Consider the following 14,470-nt stretch of genomic DNA (forward strand, 5'->3'; position numbering starts at 1 on the left):
CTAAGTTAACAAGCACACCATGAGAAATATATTTAGAATTTTAAGAAAGCTCCTCCTGTTAAATTATAAGGTTTGGGTTTTCTGTTAATATAGTGACTAAATTCACATCCTACACTCAGTAGGAACCTCTGGTTAATTACAGTGACTTAAAATAATTCAGACACTGTTTGTATGGCAAATGGAAATTTAGAGTGGTCATTTTGTTGACCAGACTCATCTTGCTGCTTTGAGGCTCACCATCACCTTTTTTAAACTGAGTTTACTAGAATATATGCCCACTACTCTTAGGGTCACCAGAAGTCTGAATGATCACATCAAGAATCCACTTAATTCCAAAGATGTATAGTTCTGTTGCTCTCTTTTTCCCTTTGGCACCTAAGCTTGTCTTCTGTGTCTGAAATTTACAGGAAAAAGAGAGGGGCTTGCTCCAACAAAAATCATCACTAGATTATGACCACAGCTGTATGGAAAATCCTTGATTTTACAAATACTGGCTATCAGCAATCAAAAACTCAAGCAAATTCAGTGGGCTTCTGGCAAAAGAAGAGTGTGTATAATTTCCCAAATAAATTGGCCATTTGTTTCAATGTAAGTTTTGGTACCATAATGCCTAGGGTAGAGGGTTGCCATTTTAAATGACTTCTCTGTTCTAATGATCAGTAGTTTTACATTCCAGATATTACTATTTCATATCAAAATCTTGTGTCCCTTCCTTACTAATGAATATGCTGCCAGTTTAGATGGCTGCATAATAAATCAGTCAAGATCCTACCAAAAAAACCCCACCGACCCATAAACAGACACAACTCACAGAAATCTATGGATACAATAAACTATCCAACTTCTACAGCACAATGATTTTCAGACATCTGAGGAGAGAAATATAAAGAACATAGTTTCTGAATATTTTAGCAACATGGTTACTCCACTGAACCTGTCTCCAAGACTGAGCACTTACCATTGGAGCGGTGAATACAGGTGTGCTGGTTATCACTGAGGAAAAAACCCTCCTTGCATTGACACTCATAGCTGCCCATTGTGTTCACACAAATATGTTGGCATCCTCCATTGTTATCCAGACACTCATCAACATCTAGGGGAAAAAATGAGAATGTAATATCTACACGTAGACTGTATGTTTAAAATAGCAAGCATCAACCAAATGGCACTCTGTAAATCAATCAAATTCAATTTACATTGGCACTATTACAGTTAATCCAAATTAATCCATTTAATTCTTTCCCCCCACTTCACAGGTTTAAAGTTAACATTAAAGGGGGGGGGGGGGAGGAGGAGGCATCCAGCTTAAGCCACTATGCATTCCGAGTTGCAAATTGATTTCCAAAGCACAATGAATGTTAAAGTTCTGAAGAGCTGTGACCCATCTGCCAAAAGTGGTGTTGTGCTCTGTCATTCCCTATCCACTTGGAAGGACATACTTCGGGCCTACAGTAATTTCTATCAGGGTAGCAGGCAAACACAAAGGGCATTATTGGGTGAAAAGAGTCTTTATAGAGTTCTGGTCTTGAACAGAACAGCATGCTTCAATTACTGAAGTCATAACCCCCTACTTTGTCCGTTTGTTTAATGTTGTTTAAGGAAGGAAAGACTTCTTAAATCTAAATGTCCCATGTCTGTATTGTCATTTTAATAGGCAAATATATAAACTCACAAAGGCAGCATTAGCTACTGGCTGTTTTGAGGGTCCCCTCTCCCGTCCTCTGCCACCCCCCTTCCCCGCCATTACCTCCCTTTGGCATTAAAACTGTTATACTGTTCTGTTTAACGGAGACATATGTTTTACCATTAGGAGAACACTGACACTAAATGATATACTCAGTGTATCTGACCTGTATTCAACCTTGCAAGCACTCACATCTTTTGCTCATAAAAGATTGCAGAATATCCCTGTTCTGAATTAACTCTTTGGACAATAGAGCCTCTGCCACCCTAGAAACTCACAATTTGTTCCTTTTGTGAGGCATTGCAAACAACCAACCAGTTATTTCACAGGAAGTGCCAACATTTCAGAAAGGGACAAAAACTATAAATGCCTCAGCAAGGTTGGCATAGCTACTGCAGTAATTATTTCTTCAGGAGAGCCAATGGTATATGAAATGACCAGACATGTTGCTTAGGCAGGTACACTACATCCAGGAGATCTGAATTGCTAGAGAAACCTGACTGGTAATTAACGCTGCAATGCAGGGCTGGTTCAGCCATCCCTTCTGAGCCTGAAGACCTAAGACCATGGGGATCAACCTATATGAGTGCGATGTTTACTGCTCAAGCTCCAGCACTGTTAAGGATGGTACATGCAGGCAAAGAGCAGTGTAATGAAGATAACAAGCTCTAGAGAGTAAAAATGTCTCCTCCTTTATCCTGGACCAGGATGAGAACATGCAGCAAGTTTCCCCCCCTCCCTTTTACCAGGAAACGGTGAGGCACTATTCCCTCAAATTCCCCCCACAAACACCGCTTGCTCCTCAGCATTCTCAACATGTTATCACTTCCTATTGTCCATTTGGGAGACTGAACCCCTTTAGCAGACACATCAGAGCCATTTGAGGAGCACATTAGGAGAGACCATCTGAGCCATTGGAGTTGGGAGGGGAAGGAGCAGTCACATGACTTTGCAAGAGGCTGCATGTGTGAATGAATAGGCCTTGTGGGCTGCAGCAATAGTAATGTTAATATTGACACAAATAGCCCTAATTCAGTCTTCAGGGTTCGGACTAAATTTCTTCAAAATTATACATTGGATTGTAGACTCGTCTCATTAGAAGATTGGCTTAATGCTAACTGGAGGGGGAAAAAACTCACTTGATACATATACAAAAACATAATTTTGCAGACAGTGAGACGTTTTCCAAGTGTTGCTGTCTGTATTTTCACAAAACAACTTGAACAATTGCCTTTCCATTGTGATGAATAATTTGAAACCAATGCACTAATTTATCAACATGTTTATCAACAGTAAAATCTGATGATTTACCACTTCTGTAATGAGACAGCCCCATTTACCACCAACCACTACCCTTTGTATTTTAGAGTTAACGTTGACACAGTTCAGACTCTGAAAACAACAAGAGAAATTTCTAATAGCAAAATGTTGTCAGTTACTTGCACCAACATGATTAAAAAATAAAGACAAAGGAGAAGATCTGAGTGAAAGAGAGCAGCTCAGGTCTAGAATATGCTTATTCCCATACTGTAGAAACCGCTCCAGCAAACTCTGAGAGTCTGATTGCTTTGTACACTGTATAGCATTGGTTTGTCTCTCTATTTCGGCCTTAGCCCAACTATGGGATCATCCTGATTAGAGATCATTGCATGACTAGGCCTTAGAGGACAATAACCATATCTCCTATTATCTACAGTGTCAAGCACATCTCAGTTGGAGCTGTCTAATAATGTTCATCAAATAATTTAGTTGCTATGTGAAAGGGGTCACCCAGTACAAAAGTTTGAGAACCACTTGATTAGACCTTGTGCATGGTTTGGATTGTGGGACGAGGTGGAGGAGCATGTGTGTGTCTGGTCATTACAGATGTTGGAATATTTTTTAGTAAAACCAGCAAACATGCTTCTGGCTTTTCAATTAATGCATCTGCTAAACCTTTCAAAGCAGCCCACCTGTATTGCAACCATGGCTAATACAGAGTAGTTACCACATGAAGATGGCACACCTGTTTCAGCCAGTGACCCCAAGGGCCTTGCTTTGAAAAATAATTCTGATCAACCATACTTTTTCAACACACTCCGGGAAAAAAGCCAACAACCAAAGGACACCTCTAAAGTCAATCCCTTTTGAGACCAAAACCACAAGCTTGCAGTGAAAGAAATGGAAACAAACTAGGCAGACTGATTGTCAAGGGATGCACATCCACTCCCACCTCATTCTTTTTCCTGGAGAATCTCTTCTCTGCCTTCTTTTTGTGTTTCTGCCTTATGGCAACATCATCATAAGTGTTTAAGTGACACAAAAATCAAAGTCTCATTTTCAAAAGTGAGTAAGTCCCATTGACTTTCAGTGAAAGTTAAGCTCCTAAGTACCTTTTGAAAATGGGACACCTAAGTCACTGAAGAACTTTTGGAAATTTTACTCAAACTTTTTTTTTAAATCTTTCGGAAGCTGTCTCTCAGAATGCTGCTTTTGTCACTGTAGCGCTGTGCAGCAGAGAAATGGATTGCTGGTAGTAGCAATGCAGGACTTCAAGATAGTTTAGCAAAACATAGTTCCAGGGGAGAGGGGTGCCTTTTGGCTTATAAGAGAAATGGGTAGAGATGTTTGAGTCTTAAAGTCAGTACATTCTGAACCTTTTTAGTCAGGAAGTTGGTCTGCAAATCTCCTGAGAAAAGGCCTTCCTGAGGTGGAAATACTGCGTATAGCTACCCTTGTAGTATTTTGATACTTGTATTCCTGCTATAAACTGGGAAGGGTAAAAGTGCACAAAATGTAACAGATAATACATATGTACATATGGAACTCCTTAAAATTTAAAAAATTACTCAGATTCATGCCTGTTATTTCATCTGAATCAAAGTTTTCCATCCCTAGAAGTTAACCTAATTCTAATTTAGCAGTGGGGCTACTTATATATAGCATTGCTGTCCTCTTTCCACCTCCCTGCTTCACTCCTCAAGAGTGCACCAAAGTTGTTGTGCAGTAGGCGTCCTGGAAGATCTGATTTCAAGATGACATTGGGGGCACCAAGATTAAATCTGGAAGTGGCTGTGGGAGTTGAGCAAATGGCATTAGGTTAGATGTCTTAGCAGCTCCTGCTGAAATGCTCAAACAACGGGTGACAAGTATGTCAAGGTAGGAGAGTGATGGATCACACCAGCTGATGTGGCTGTGAAAGAGCAAGAGGTTTGTAAATAAAATCATTACTAGCCACATTTATTGGACCACCTTTAGATAATGAAAAGGTAGGTATTAGGAGCATGAATGAATGAGAAAAGGACATATCTGGTTGTGAATGTGCAATAAGCATATCTTCAGGATGAGAGGGAGTAGATCTCACAGAGATTTTAAGAGCATGGCCAAAATTTTCAAATATATCTATATAAAGCTAGACACCTGAAAAATCTGGCCTCTGGACTAAAAAAGGTAATGTGACAAAAGTGGAGAAGAAACATTGCATGAAAAGTGGAGAATGAAAACTGATGAGCTCAGCATTTAGACACCACAGTGATAGAAACTTTACACAAAGCATAGGTCAGATCAACAGATAACATGCATCTTCAGAAGGTGGAAAAAAAAGCTACAGTAGTGAATGCTTACTAAAATATCCCTTTAAAAACAGAAAGTATGAAAATTGCCATACCCTGCAAAAGACAAACAAGTTTTGCAGAAAAAGGGAGAAATAAGAAACACTGATACTTGCATCACTTGGCAACTTATTAGTAATCTGGTGATTCCATCTTTCATGGATCCTTCTAATTAGACATAATTATTCGCAACATCAATTTACTTGCAATGCCTCTATGTGGGAACCTGTTTTTCATTCTTTTTTTCAGTTTCTTTGAATGCTTTTCCTCTTCTTTTGGTGTATGGAGGCAATTAGATTTCGCTGAAAAGTTTGTCTACATAACACAAATTCTTTAGAAAAGAAAAATGTTTTTACCCCTTCAAGGGTTTCTTTTATCTTAAAAGTGAAAACATCTCTAAGATGGAGAATAAATTGCACAAATGTATCAATTAACTGTATAGACTCTACATTCTTTGGTGCTATCTTTTTATTATGAAGGTATACAGCCTCTAGCTCAATGGGAGCTTGATCCCATGATGTGTCAAACAGTATCCCATCTCCTATAAACAGTGTCATCTATTGAGCTTTAATTGTTGGTCTGCTCCACAGTCACTGATGTAACGTAACTGGATTTTCATTTGCTCTCACAGTCTTTGATGGAAGCACTTGAATGTGGGAGCTTAAATTTCACTTTCTGGGGCTGTTTGTACAAATACATTTGGATTTCTCAAATTTCCATAGAAAATAAAACACAGTAAGGCACAAGTGTGGCTGAAGCAGATGCCTTTGAAAAGCAATAACTTGAGGGAAGTTTTTAGTGGTATTTATCCAGTTCTAGTAATAAATCATCATCTCTATTCTAATCAACAAAAATGATCGTTTTTGGAGACTATAAATGCAGCCAGACTGTCTGCTCAGCATCCCAGGCTAAGATAACAAACCAGTTTTCCTGAATCGCTCCCAACCTGCTGTGCTAATATTTGGGCTATTCATTATGGTATTTTGTCCTTAAACTGGAACCCCAAGAAAACAATACAATAAGGAAAAAAACATTTATATCCCACACACTGCTTAAAAAAAAAATCAAATATCTTTCCACTCTCTGCAAATGTAGCTGAAGCCTGTGTTCTGTCATAACAGGGAATAATTTCATTCCCTTCAAATAGTTAGCTTAATATTGGCTTGTATGATGTCTGCCCATTTACTGAACAGAAATAAACTGCCTCAATGCTATTATGCCAACAGAGCACATAGGTCAAGACTGCTGATGTCATTTGTTTCTTTCTTTCTCATAAACAATCAGGCACAACAATTTGCCCTTTTAAGATATCAAAACACTTTTCACAGCTTTTAGCATTTCCAAAATAAACACTAGAGCTCACTAAAATGACGTTTTACTTGAAGCCTCTATATTCTTGTTAATCATCTCTCCTTTTTTACACACACACACACACACACACACACACACACACACACACACACACGTACCCCTTGACAATACTGATTGAACGGAACATAATTCCCCAAAAGCTTTTCAAAGTAAGTTAACCTGCTTTTTTTGCAAAATATTTTTGCAAATATTGCTCCTTTCTACACACAACGTCCTTTACTACTATTTAGTAAAGGCCAATAGTCTCAAACCAGGGCACCCTTAAATTTAGGTTCCTAAATCTATATTAGAGGCCCACATATATATAAATAAAGGTAGCCTATGCCTGCAGTTGCCATCGATTTCCATGGGATCTGGGGCGCATAGTGCTTTTGAAAATGAGACTGCTTCTATTCAGATGCCTAAGCATGGATTTAGTAGCCTAACTTTAGGCCCTAAGGTTTGAAAATATTGGCCAAACAGTAATCTGTAGACTAAATTATACCAGTTAGGTAGTTATATGCTAGGTATGGAATCAGACCAACTCAGGGAAAGCTTAAGGAGGGATTGTGTGAGCTGCCCAGTCTTCATGTCAGGTCATCTTTTGCGATGGTCTTGCCTCCTTGCTATGTCCTTTGGGGCAACTGTTACCTCGCACATACACAGAAAGCAGTTCCTATACTTCCTCATAGCTTCTCATAGACTCATAGACTCATAGGTCAGAAGGGACCAATATGATCATCTGACTGCTTACACCTTTCTTACATCCTCCCCTAAAGCTCACCCATGCCAGGATCATGAACAATATGGCTATGTATGATTTCTCTACTGCCAACATCACTATAATCTGTCCATCTATATTCTACACTTATCTGTCACATCAGGCCTATATTTGACATCAATAAGACTTCATTTTGAACAAAGTTAAACACAAATCTAAAGGCTTTGACAACAAATCTCTCTGACACAGATTCCCTAACTATAAAGTGGGTAGAACAATACTTTGCTCAATCTTCTTATTTAAAATATTTAAAAAATAAATAACTAAAAACAGTCCCCTTCCCACTTTATCATTTTTCGGTGGATATTGAGAGTGTGCTCGGAAGGCTGGATGGTCTAGTGGTTACCACACCTAATATTCAGCTTGCTTTGCTGACCTGGCAGAGATTCCTGGTTCCTGACCTTAGGCCAGGAATCTTCTGGCCTCCACTTGCATTTCGGCCTCAGCCCATAAAGAGGTGTGGGGAGGAGACCTGGGCCCTCCCTCTCCGCTGGGTCCCAGCCCAGGGCCCTGTGTGAAGCAACACTGACAGGGTCCTACAGTTTTGGGAGTGACCCTTATAGTCCAAAAGGCCTGTAGTGGCTCTCTTGGAGTAATGCCCCTTGTGGACCTTTTGTGGCACCCTGCCCCAGTCTCACGTCCCTCTGGGCGGGAATGGAAGTAAGACTGGAAGGGGTGTAGACCCACAGTGCCCTTACAGTCAAATAGTAAAATTCACTCACTGCTGGATCATCCCCAGTCTCCTCAACAGTCTCTCTCTGTCAGGGATGTAGTGCTTCTCATCCTGCAGCTCTTCTGGCAGTCAAGGTTGTAGAGGAGCTCCCCTCACATAGAGAGGCAGAGCTACCTGCCACCTCTTTGCCAGCCAGCCCTTAACTGAGCCAGGCTCTGTCCTTTTCTTCTCTCTCCTGGCCTGGCATTGACTGCAGGTATGGGAGAATGGAGGACAAGGCTAGCTGAGCCCAGATGTTCCTGCTCCATCACAGTGGGGTTTTCAAAAAACCTAATGTTATTAGTGCTCAGCTCCCAGTTCTGCTGTCAGGGTTATAGTACCAAAAAAGTCAGGACGGCAGGGACAGGGCTTTAAAAAGGGGTTGTCCCAGCCAAAATGAGACGTATGGTCACTGTAGTTTGGTGAAACTGAATTGAAACATTTTGTTTTGGATCAGTCAGACATTAATCTGTGTTTCCTTGAACTGTCACAAAACCTCATGGAAGACATAGTTTAGGTGCAAAGTGTCCTCTATGGGCCTGTTCCATAGAAGAGAATGTGGAGGTGAGGTACCTGAACTACCATTCCCATGAGGCACCATGGCAGCTCAGGCAAACACAGATTAATGGCAAACTAATCTAAAATGAAATTTTTATTCAGTTCAATAAAGTAAAATTGAATATTTCTATCTGTGAATTCTGAAAAAGGTTCTTTTTAATCAGAATTTTTTTGGAACTTTTCCACAAAAAAAAAAATGTTTATTTTCACTTTTCATCCCATTCAGGATTAAAACAAGATTCAAAATACCTCTCCTCTCGGGGAAAATTATGGAACTCCAATTTTCAACCAGCTCTAGTTATCATATTGGCAAAATCCAGTAGCAATGTCCAATATAACGTGGAAAGAGTACTGAATGTGGAAAAACATTTTTTGGTGACAGAGGTGGAAGACTCAGCTGCCAGTTGTGGATAGTGGAAAGAACCTGTTTATGGATTTCTTCAATTTACAAACTGTTAAGGGATTTTATTCCAAATAATCTGACTATCTAAGATATGGTCTGAAATATGTGTTTGACTGCTTCCTTAATTTACTTGTGTGTCAGATTTATACACTATAAGTACTAAACAAATTATTTATTTCAGGTTTCAACAGAATGATATACTGGAGATCCAGAGGACAAGTATATGCTTTTAAGCAAGTATGAAAAAGGTATTGACTATTCCCACAGATGAAACAGCAGCATTGGTAATACCAAGCAGGAAGAGTGATGATGTTAATTGATATTGGGTTACCATAATTTTATAACAGACCAGCTGAATTTAGAAGCAGAGATTCTTAATGACTGGTCAATCCCAGATGCACTGGAAGAATGTGGCTTTAGATGAAAGACATTTGGGATAGCATGGAAACCATTCCAACCAGGTTTTGTTAGCTATATAAGGAGCACTCTAAGGATTATACTTTAATGTGTCATATGCTTCTCTTCATTTCTGCAAGGGAAAGGGAGCATAAAACCCCAAACAATATCTGTGCTGGGAAGTGAGAGTGAATGAGTGGGGAATGCTGCCTTCACAATAAACTATCTTGTTCCTGCCAAGTTCACAAGCTCCACACCTGGGGAAGTAGTAGCCCAAGAACCCATTTTCTCACTGTGCAGGAACAATGCTGCATCCCAACAAAGCAAAGTTACGAAGTCCATGATTCTAAAATACACAGGGGCCAGATCCTCACCCAGTGTAAACTGTCATAGGTACAATGGAAATATACCAATTTATGCCAGTGAAGGATCTAGTCCAGAATTTCCAGTCCCCTACATATCAATAATCTGCATAAGAGATTATTCAGGCTACAGGTTGTGTCTTAAAAACAAAATCAAGACCTTTCAGGATAAAAGATACTACCTGTGTGTTAAGACTTTTTTTTTAAATGTAAAATGACACACGTCATTCACTTTAATTGTGCCCTCTGTTACACAGATACACGCTGCTAGAAATCTTGTTACAACTCCAACTATATGGCTTTTCCAGCTATTAAGACCTTAGAAAACATTTAATTAAAAAATGCCTCCACAGGTATAAAACATTTAGATACTAATTATGTCTGTGTTGCATTACAAACTAAATGAACACGTTTAGCTACCTGTAACCCTTTCAAAGAGCAGTTGGTGTTGCTATGGTTGATATAATTGAGGGTGTTGTCATCCACTCAGCAGCTAAAAGACATTACAGTAGCATCTGCATCATCCCCTCATGGAAAGTGCTAATGGATTTAATAGAGATGAAACTAATATGCGTATATAGAAATTGCTCTAAAACATTTGTAGAATTTTAACAGAGATATCTTTTCTACCAGTATCTTGAATCCCATTTGATGAAATTCTATAGCAGGAATATAATTCTTTATTTAATTTTGTAGGACTTAAAAAAAAAACTAATTAAAAGGTAAGCATTTTCTATTATTATTGTAGGAATTTTCCACAAGTGATTGATTGGAAGGTAACAGATTTTAAACCGATAAAATATATTTTTTAAACCAAAACACACAATTAACCTGCAGAACTCATTGCCATGAGATGCCACTGAGTCCTACAGTTTAGTAGATTTTAAACAAATAAATAAAATAATAAATAATAAATAAATGGATTATGGATTATGTGGATCATGAAAACATCCACAATTACATTAGACAGGATGAAATATTTACAGGGGATATAAACCACATGTTTCCTGCATAAGCCAACCTCTAAGTGGCAGTGGTTAAGAAGAAACACTCTATGGGCAGGTTATTCCATTATGGGATTTCTTATATCTTCCTCTGAAACATCTGATTTTGGTTGTTCTCAGAGACAGAATACTCAACTAGATGAATCACTGTCCTGATCTGGTATTGGCAAATACTAAGTTCTTATGTCTGATTGGCCACAGCCAGTTGCTGCCACATCACTCCTTGAAGTACCGTCATGAAGATATCATAGAGTAGTGATTTGGTATGAACATGTTAACTCCAACTTGAGAACTAAAGCTGTGTGAAATTACAGTTGCCATTCACTGGAACCTTCTTACTTTTGGTTCATGTAAACTTGAACCCCTTCAGTTTTCCATTTGAAGTTTTGATTTCAAACTCACAAACTGAAACTTGGTCCAACCCCCCAATGTTCATGTGATTTCAACATCACAGGAATAAGCTTTACATGCTTTCAACATGCAATCATAAATAAACTTGTGAGCCTGGGCCTAGAGTCACTCAAAATATTCCACTGAAATCAAGGGGAGTCTTTGCAGTAATTTTAAACCTTTGTACTTTATCACATCTTCCAACGGAGAATCTCAAAGCTTTTCGCAAACATAAATTAACACTTGACACTCATAGGTAAGTATCACACTCATTTAACACAGGAGAAAATTGAGTCAAAGAAGATAATGCCGTGACCTTGCAAGGGGTTGCACACATACACACATACTGGATTGGGACCTAAGTGCTTTGATGGATTGGGACCAGAGTGCTTAGCCTCTTGCAGGATCAAGTGCTAAATGACTTGTGCCCTCAGTCACAAAGCAAGCCCTTGGAACAGAGAATTCAGATTATTCGACTCCCTAAGCTGTCTCAAAGCACCGGGCCATTTCTTATTCTATAAATCAATAAAGGGATGTACAGCGCGATGTTGCCTGTCATATTAATACTTTTAATTGCATCTCTGCCTAGTCTTAGAAGCAGTTTCTCACTTACCTCTTCAACATAAATGAGAGACAGAGTTAAACAAATGAAGTTTTGCAATGCTTCTAAAGAGCATTAAAAGAGAGAGTTGAAATTCCCAGTTGAGTCTAAATATAGCAGCACGTAGATTTTATCATAGTGAATTAGAAGACTTTTTTCTTAATATAGAGCCAAAATGCTATATACAGTGTCATTAGTTTTCTTTTTCTAGTATTTATCTAACAATGTATTATAGCTACTTTTATATTGCACAAAGAAAATAATAGAAAAGATTTTCAGTCCATATTTATACCATTTCAACCTTGAAAGAGTGTACATTTTTTCTTTCGTAAATAATAATGCTTCTGATGATAGCACATTAGGAATACTTTACAAAAATCAATTTAAACACATTTTTTGCAGTATCACAGACATTTTAAAAAATTCACACACATTTAAATAATTTCGTTATTTTATTTTTAAACCTGCTTTAAAAGAAGAAAAACAGATGTAGAAGCCTTATTAGATCATGTATCTCCTATATTATATTTTTAATGTATACCACAACTTCTTGGAGTTTTGGAAAGGCACCCTTTGGTGTGGCATATTTATAAAACTGAAATCTTAATAAATAAATATCCACTTAACATTCTTCACTGCTTTGTCGATTCTGTTTTAAATGACCCAAGCAAAGCTTCAAATACTTTGCTTAGGAGATTATTACACTGTCTAATCATTATAATTATAAAGACTTTCCCCTCAGTGATATTCAGTCAAAATGTTTCATTTTGTCATAGCTAAGGAAAATCTCCTTGGTTCTCACCCTTACTCCCATATCTGCAAAGGATTATAATATGCTCCCTCAGTCTCATCTATATAGTAAGATTCCAGGAATGTGTGTGTATCACTCTGAAGGCTATTATGTCTGTAGCATCAGTGTGAAGATATTGAAACAACTACTACTATGGTTGAGAGCTCATTTTGCTCAGAATTTCACCAGATTCAATCATCACTGAGATTCACGGTTTGCTACCATCCAATCTCAGCCCTTTTGAGCTTAAGAATTACACCTGTGCAGTGTACAGATTCAGTAAGGCATGTATCTATGTCACAAGAAGACCATTGTGATATCAAAGGCAACTCAACTAATCACGAACCTTACTTTACAGCTTATTTACATGCAATAATTTCATGAGTTGTATGAGGGAGACTGCATAGATGGTAGATTACTTGATTACCCATGCACCCAACTGCCACCCACACAAATCAACACAAATCTCCCAGCACAACTCCCACAGACACAGATCAAGACAACCACCCCACAACAACACAACCAGGATAGGCCAGAGGTTCTCAAATTTCTTTTGCTGGGACCTCCTTTGAAAATATTTCAGGCTGTGATGACCCTCACCCCCAAAAACAGACGACCTCCCCATACCATACCACTTACTTCTCACTGCTACTGGAAGCGGCACTGCCTTCAGAGCTGGGCACCCAGCCAGCAGCCCCTGTTCTCCAGCCACCCAGCTCTGAAAAGGCTCAGATTGTCATCCCCGCACATTATTAACCGCCAGAGCCCAGGCTTGCGCAGGGGCCGACAGCTCACAATTCCTCTGTAATAATCTCACAACCCCAATTTGAGAATCCCTGGTTTAGGATATCACCCGGTCCAGTCACCAGTGGCCCTGGGAGAACCAGATGGAATGTTAGTGTCCAAGATTCTGTGGCAGTTGGTATGTGACCGTTGATCAGAGGAGGTGAAAGTAACAGGTACATGGGGTAACAAACAGGTAGTTATGCCTCCAGTCAGGGGCAGCTCTGTGCAAAAACTTTGGGAATCGTACAAACAGCAATGTTGCTTGCTACAACACAGCACAAGGAAACCAGAGCCCACATTTTCAGCTTTTTTACATATATGACTTTATGAATTACATTTGAGTGACAGCATGGGATTTCAGTTACTAGTTTATTTACAGTTATGTATATTCTGTTTCTTTCCAGATTTTCCATATATATATCAATCTCTGCCAGGAGTGGCGCCAGGGTTTTTGGCGCCCTAGAAGGGGGTCCTTCTGCGCCCCCAGTCGTTGGCAGCAATTCTGCGGCGGGGGGGTCCTTCCACGCTTCTGGTCTTTGGGGCACTTCAGCGGCGGGTCCCGGAGCAAACGAAGGACCTGCGGCAGAATTGCCGCCAAAGACCCGGAGCGCGGAAGGACCCCCCCGCCACTGAATTGCTGCCGAGGATGGCAAAATGCCACCCCCCCAAATCCTGGCGCCCTAGGCGACCACCTAGGTCGCCTAAATGGAAGCACCGGCCCTGATCTCTGCAGCCCCTTAATCATTTCTTTGTGTTCTTTTCCAAAGTCCTTCCAATTTTTTGAACCATCATTTTGGTCCTGTCAAGTCCAGAAATACAATTATTTCTTTTTAGATATTACCTGTAGTCTTCCAAATGCCATATCAAAAAGTGTTGTTATAATTTTGTCCACATGTTTGTTTTGGTATCATTAAGTTAGAGAATACCTCCCTTTTAGGGCAATGTTATATCATGTAATTGGATATGTTTCCATTGTGTAATGCATAGTGAGATAATGCCATTTCTTTGCATAGAAAGGGTCTGATCCAAAGCCTATTTAATCAGTGGAAAGAACCCAACTGAC

The 14,470-nt window shown here is 39.3% G+C and overlaps 1 protein-coding gene across 7 annotated transcripts in view; it reads right to left on the reverse strand.

Moving 5' to 3' along the window:
• SCUBE1 (signal peptide, CUB domain and EGF like domain containing 1) overlaps positions 1–14,470 on the reverse strand; it is a 302,108-nt gene that overhangs the window by 227,362 nt on the left and 60,276 nt on the right. For all 7 annotated transcript variants that reach the window (XM_032762480.2, XM_032762488.1, XM_032762487.1 and 4 more), the window contains exon 4: positions 959–1,093. In XM_032762480.2, the coding sequence (XP_032618371.2) occupies positions 959–1,093 (135 nt within the window). The remainder of the gene's footprint in view (positions 1–958; positions 1,094–14,470) is intronic.

This window comes from Chelonoidis abingdonii, chromosome 1, assembly GCF_003597395.2.
Source record: "Chelonoidis abingdonii isolate Lonesome George chromosome 1, CheloAbing_2.0, whole genome shotgun sequence".
Lineage (NCBI taxonomy): Eukaryota > Metazoa > Chordata > Testudines > Testudinidae > Chelonoidis > Chelonoidis abingdonii.